Source organism: Entelurus aequoreus, linkage group LG21, assembly GCF_033978785.1.
Source record: "Entelurus aequoreus isolate RoL-2023_Sb linkage group LG21, RoL_Eaeq_v1.1, whole genome shotgun sequence".
NCBI lineage: Eukaryota > Metazoa > Chordata > Actinopteri > Syngnathiformes > Syngnathidae > Entelurus > Entelurus aequoreus.
The window spans coordinates 5,002,828-5,010,327 of NC_084751.1; the positions used below are offsets into that span (position 1 = coordinate 5,002,828).

At 28.0% G+C, this 7,500-nt stretch overlaps 1 protein-coding gene across 1 annotated transcript in view; it reads right to left on the reverse strand.

Moving 5' to 3' along the window:
- Positions 1–7,500, reverse strand: part of LOC133638840 (bone morphogenetic protein receptor type-1B-like) — an 8,524-nt gene that overhangs the window by 605 nt on the left and 419 nt on the right. The window contains exons 2-4 of the mRNA XM_062031824.1: positions 7,354–7,500; positions 4,610–4,785; positions 4,416–4,546 (exon numbers count right to left, since the gene is read on the reverse strand). The exon at positions 7,354–7,500 is cut by the window's right edge and continues 151 nt beyond it. Coding sequence (XP_061887808.1) covers positions 4,416–4,546; positions 4,610–4,785; positions 7,354–7,500 — 454 coding nt within the window. The remainder of the gene's footprint in view (positions 1–4,415; positions 4,547–4,609; positions 4,786–7,353) is intronic.

Consider the following 7,500-nt stretch of genomic DNA (forward strand, 5'->3'; position numbering starts at 1 on the left):
AAAATATGTCATGTATTTTCCATTAATATATTTAATTCAATTATAATCTGTTTAAGTAGTTTTTATTTCATTACATTATATCACCTTTTGGTAGTATTTAAATGTAACAAATATTTCATGTCTATTTTTATGAAATTATAGTTCATCGGTTGTAAAATATTTAACATTCATTATAAGTCAATTAGTAGTAGTTATATTTTCAAATGAAATTATATTTGTATTCAATTCAATAAGTACATGGAATGTCGTGTATTTTTCCATTAGTATATTGAATTAAATAGTTATATTTTTTTCCAATCCATCTATTTAGTAGTATTACTTAAATGTAAAATATATTTCATTCAATTATAATCTGTTTAAGTGGTTATATTTTTTATTTCATTACATTATAACATATTTTTTAGTAGTAGTACTTAAATGTAATAAACATTTCATGTATATTTCTATGAAATTTTAGTCGTAAAATATTTAACATTTCATTATAAGTCAATTAGTAGTAGTTGTATTTTCAAATGAAATTATAATATTCTATGTATTTATTGAATTGAATCAAAACATGTCATGTATATTTAAGTAGTTTTATTTTCATTTCATTACCTTATACCATCTTTTTAGTAGTAGTATTTAAATGTAAAAAAAAAATTCATTTATTTATCATTAGTATGTTTAAATATTTCATGTATATTTTGATGAAAGGATAGTCTGTTTATTAGTCGTAAAATATTTAACATTTCATTATAAGAGTCAATTAGTAGTAGTTGTATTTCAAACGTGATTATGATATTCCACATATTTATTGAATTGAATCCAAATATTTCATGTATTTTCCATTAGTATATTTAATTAAATTATAATCTGTTTAAGTAGTAATATTTATTTCATCTTTTTAGTAATAGTATTTAAATATACAAAATGTTTATGTATATACATAATTATTACATTTGTATATTATTATGAGATTATAGTCTATTAGTCGTAAAATATTTAACATTTCATTATAAGAGTCAATTAGTAGTAGTTGTATTTTCAAATGTAATTCTATTCCATGTATTTATTGAATCAAAACATGTCATGTATTTTCCATTAGTATATTTAATTCAATTATAATCTGTTTAAGTAGTTATATTTCTTATTTCATTACATTATACCATCTTTTTAGTAGCAGTATTTAAATGCAACACGTATTTCATGTATTTTCCATTAGTATATTTAATTAAATTATGATCTGTTTAGTTATAGTTTTTATTTCATTATATTATAACATATTTTTAGTAGTAGTATTTAAATGTAACAAATATGTCATGTATTTTCCATTAGTATATTTAATTTAATTATCTAAGTAGTTATATTTTTTATTTCATTACATTACACCATCTTTTTAGTAGTAGCATTTAAATATAAAAAATATTTCAAGTATATTACATTGGTATATTTTTATAAGATTATAGTCTATTAGTCGTAAAATATTTAACATTTCATTATAAGAGTCAACTAGTAGTAGTTGTATTTTCAAATGTATTTATAATATTCCACGTATTTATTGAATTGAAACATGTCATGTATTTTCCATTAGTATATCTAATTAAATTATAATCTGTTTAAGTAGTTCTATTTTATTTCATTATATTTTTCCATCTTTTTAGTAGTATTTAAATGTAAAAAATATTTCATGTACTTTCCATTAGTATATTTAATTCAATTATATGTTTAAGTAGCTATATTTTTTATTTCATTACATTATTCCATCTTATTAGTAATAGTATTTAAATATACAACATGTTTATGTATATTTTTATGAGATTATAGTCTGTTTATTAGCCGTAAAATATTGAACATTTCATTATAAGGGTCAATTAGTAGTAGTTGTATTTTCAAATGTAGTTATAATATTACATGTATATTTAACTCAATTATAATCTGTTTAAGTAGTTATATTTAAATGTTCCTGAGGGAACTCTCCTGAAGGAACCAATAAAGTACTATATCTATCTATTTTTTATTTCCATCTTTTTAGTAGTAGTTTTCAAATATAAAAAATATGTCATGTATATTACATTTGTATATTTTTATGAGATTATAGTCTGTATTAGTCGTAAAATATTTAACACTTCATTATAAGAGTCAATTAGTAGTAGTTGTATTTTCAAATGTATTTATTGAATTGAATAAATGTCAAGTTTTTTTCATTCATATAGGTTTATTAAATTATAAACCATTTTAGTATTTTTATATAATATTATTACAAGTAGTATAATTAAACTGTATTTTATTTTTATTTGTATAATTTATTTACAATGTATTTGAATACATATTAAAATGTAATCCACATTTTTAACGTATTTTTCGTTATAATATAATAAAATATTCTATGTATTTTTATTTCATTACATTATACCATCTTTTTAGTAGTAGTATTTAAATGTAAAACAGTTTTCATTTTTTATCATAAGTATATTTAATTCAATTATAATCTGTTTAAACAGTATTTAAATGTAACAAATATTTCATGTATATTTTGATGAAATTATTAATTACTGTTTATTAGTCGTAAAATATTTAACATTTCATTATGTAATCAACATTTTTAACGTATTTTTCATTAGAATATAATATAATAAATTATAATATTATATGCATTTTTATTTCATGACATTATACCATCTTTTTAGTAGTAGTATATTAAATGTAAAACAGTTTTCATTTATTTAAAAATGATGGGAAAAAAAAAAAGATATTTAGACTGTTATTGGAAGTAATGTTTTTATTTCAAAATATCGCATGTATTTTATGATTTTTATATTACATTAAATTGTAATATTCCATTCATTAATGTTTTTATTTGAAAATATCGCATGTATTTTATGATTTTTATATGACATTAAATTGTAATATTCCATTCATTAATGTTTCTATTTTAAAATATCGCATGTATTTTATGATTTTTATATTACATTAAATTGTAATATTCCATTCATTAATGTTTTTATTTTAAAATATCGCATGTATTTTATGATTTTTATATTACATTAAATTGTAATATTCCATTCATTGTTTTTATTTGAAAATATCGCATGTATTTTATGATTTTTATATTACATTAAATTGTAATATTCCATTCATTAATGTTTTTATTTGAAAATATCGCATGTATTTTATGATTTTTATATTACATTAAATTGTAATATTCCATTCATTAATGTTTTTATTTTAAAATATCGCATGTATTTTATGATTTCTATATTACATTAAATTGTAATATTCCATTCATTAATGTTTTTATTTGAAAATATCGCATGTATTTTATGATTTTTATATTACATTAAATTGTAATATTCCATTCATTGTTTTTATTTTAAAATATCGCATGTATTTTATATTACATTAAATTGTAATATTCCATTCATTGTTTTTATTTTAAAATATCGCATGTATTTTATGATTTTATATTACATTAAATTGTAATATTCCATTCATTGTTTTTATTTTAAAATATCGCATGATTTTTATATTACATTAAATTGTAATATTCCATTCATTAATGTTTTTATTTTAAAATATCGCATGTATTTTATGATTTTTATATTACATTAAATTGTAATATTCCATTCATTGTTTTTATTTTAAAATATCGCATGTATTTTATGATTTTTATATTACATTAAATTGTAATATTCCATTCATTAATGTTTTTATTTTAAAATATTGCATGTATTTTATGATTTTTATATTACATTAAATTGTAATATTCCATTCATTGTTTTTATTTTAAAATATCGCATGTATTTTATGATTTTTATATTACATTAAATTGTAATATTCCATTCATTGTTTTTATTTTAAAATATCGCATGTATTTTATGATTTTTATATTACATTAAATTGTAATATTCCATTCATTGTTTTTATTTTAAAATATCGCATGTATTTTATGATTTTTATATTACATTAAATTGTAATATTCCATTCATTAATGTTTTTATTTTAAAATATCGCATGTATTTTATGATTTTTATATTACATTAAATTGTAATATTCCATTCATTGTTTTTATTTTAAAATATCGCATGTATTTTATGATTTTTATATTACATTAAATTGTAATATTCCATTCATTAATGTTTTTATTTTAAAATATCGCATGTATTTTATGATTACATTAAATTGTATTATTCCATTCATTAATGTTTTTATTTTAAAATATCGCATGTATTTTATGATTTTTATATTACATTATATTAATGTAATATTGCATGTATTTGTATAATTCCTTTGATTATCTTAAAATATTCCCTGTATTTATCTAGCTATACTATTTCATGTATTCATAAATGAGTATTATATATGTTATTGACATTTAGCCGGAGGTTAAGAACATTTCTAATGTGGAATAAGAGTGGGATGAAATGATGAATTACCTCATCGCTGCCCCAGCGGTTGGCAAAAGCTGGTCTTTGTTTCTTGAAGCAGACCACCTTCCTCATGTCTTCATAGGACGGGTCAGTGGGCACCAGGTCGTAGTACGGCAGCTGGTAGTCCTCCACCATGCCTGTCAGGACACAGCATATAGACATGAAGTGGAACGTCTTCTTCCTCCTCCTCACACTCTTACCTCCACTGCTGCATCGCCGCGTCATCTCCCACACGATGAGTCCGAAGCTGTACATGTCGGCCATGATGAAGGACTGGAAGTAGGTCCTGTTCAAGCTCTCGTCCAACACCTCGGGGGGCATGTAGCGCTTGGTGCCCACGCGCAGGTTGGGGGGGATGTCCACCTCGTTGGTGCCGCTGACACACACACACACACACACACACACACACACACACACACACACACACACATGTATGAGGGGCCGTTAGGGACATTATTCAAAATGACCTCTTACATACACGACTGAAATGCTCTCACATATACTACCTGATTGAGACTTTTATTAGTAGGTTGCACAGTACAGTACATATTCCGTACAATTGACCACTAAATGGTAACACCCCAATAAGTTTTTCAACTTGTTGAAGTCGGGGTCCACTTAAACACCTAAATGCTCTCACATAAACAACTGAAATGTTTTTCTCTCACACACACTACTAAAACACTCTTATACCCACTACTGAAACACTCTCACATACACTACTGAAACACTCTTATACACACTACTGAAATGCTCTCTCACAAACAACTGAAATGTTTTTCTCTCACACACACTACTGAAACACTCTTATACACACTACTGAAATGCTCTCATAAACAACTGAAATGTTTTTCTCTCACACACACTACTGAAACACTTATACACACTACTGAAATGCTCTCACAAACAACTGAAAGGTTTTTCTCTCACACACACTACTGAAACACTTTTATACACAATACTGAAACACTCTCACATACACTACTGAAATGCTCTCACAAACAACTGAAATGTTTTTCTCTCACACACACACTACTGAAACACTCTTATACACACTACTGAAATGCTCTCACATACACTACTGAAATGCTCTCACACACACTACTGAAACACTCTTATGCACACTACTGAAATGCTCTCACATAAACAACTGAAATGTTTTTCTCTCACACACAATACTGACACACTTATACACACTACTGAAATGCTCTCACATCTACAACTGAAAAGTTTTTCTCTCACACACACTACTGAAACAATCGTATACACACTACTGAAATGCTCTCACAAACAACTGAAATGTTTTTCTCTCACACACTACTGAAACGCTCTTATACACACTACTGAAATGCTCTCACATAAACAACTGAAATGTTTTTCTCTCACACACACACTACTGAAACACTCTTATACACAATACTGAAACACTCTTATACACACTACTGAAATGCTCTCACATAAACAACTGAAATGTTTTTCTCTCAAACACACTACTGAAACACTTATACACACTACTGAAATGCTCTCACATACACTACTGAAATGCTCTCACACACACTACTAAAACGCTCTTATAAACACTACTGAAATGATCTCACATAAACAACTGAAAAGTTTTTCTCACACACACTACTGAAATGCTCTCATAAACAACTGAATTTTTTTTCTCTCACCCACACTACTGAAACACTCTTATACACACTACTGAAATGCTCTCACAAACAACTGAAATGTTTTTCTCTCACACACACTACTGAAACACTCATACACACTACTGAAATGCTCTCACACACACACTACTGAAACGCTCTTATACACACTACTGAAATGCTCTCACATAAACAACTGAAATGTTTTTCTCTCACACACTACTGAAATGCTCTCACATAAACAACTGAAATGTTTTTCTCTCACACACACTACTGAAACACTCTTATACACACTACTGAAATGCTCTCACATACACTACTGAAATGCTCTCACCCACACTACTGAAACGCTCGTATACACACTACTGAAATGCTCTCACATAAACCACTGAAATGTTTTTCTCTCAAACACACTACTGAAACACTCTTATACACACTACTGAAATGCTCTCTCATACACTACTGAAATGCCCTCACATAAACAACTAAAATGTTTTTCTCTCTCACACACACACCACGTGCGTGTGAGAGACAACAATTTCAGTAGTATGTGTGCAAGGATTTCAGTTATGTGTATGAGAGCATCTTACCAGTGTGTATGAGAGAGGCTGCATTCCGGTTCCGGTCACCAATAATGCCCGCCCCTTGTCAGACAAGTTTTTTTTGGAGAGCATTTCAGTAGTGTATGTGAGAGCATTTCAGTAGTATATGTGAGAGCATTTCAGTCGTGTATGTAAGAGCATTTCAGTAGTATATGTGAGAGCATTTCAGTAGTGTATGTGAGAGCATTTCAGTAGTATATGTGAGAGCATTTCAGTAGTATATGTGAGAGCATTTCAGTGGTGTATGTAACAGGTAATTCTGAATAATGTCCCTAACAGCCCCTCATACACACACACACACACACACACACACACACACACACACACACACACACACACACACACACACTGGTTATCATTTGTGGGGACCAACCTTTCTACAGGTTGTGGAGGCATAACATTTTTTGGGTAAAATGGCCACTGCCCAGTTAGCTCACAGACTTTTTGCGGGACAAAGCACCCTTTGCTGATAAACTCCCCAAACTGAGGTGCTGCAAGCCGGAGGCTAACTAGCTAAAACGCTAGCTCAAAGTGGTGGTGTTGCAAGCCGAAGCTAAACAGCGAGACTTTGGACACATTTAAATGTCCGAGAGCTGGTATGAGGCATGTTTGGAGCCATGTAAACCCGATCGAGCTTCCACTGTTCTCATAAAAACATGTTTCACGCTTTTGTCAAAACCTGGAAGTTGTTACCTGTTAAATTTGACGGCCAGTCCGAGGTCGGCGATGCAACAGGTCCCGTTCTTCTTGACCAGAACGTTCTTGCTCTTGAGGTCTCGATGGGCGATGGCGGGCTTCCCCTGCGTGCCGTGGATCTCGGTGTGCAGGTGACACAGCCCC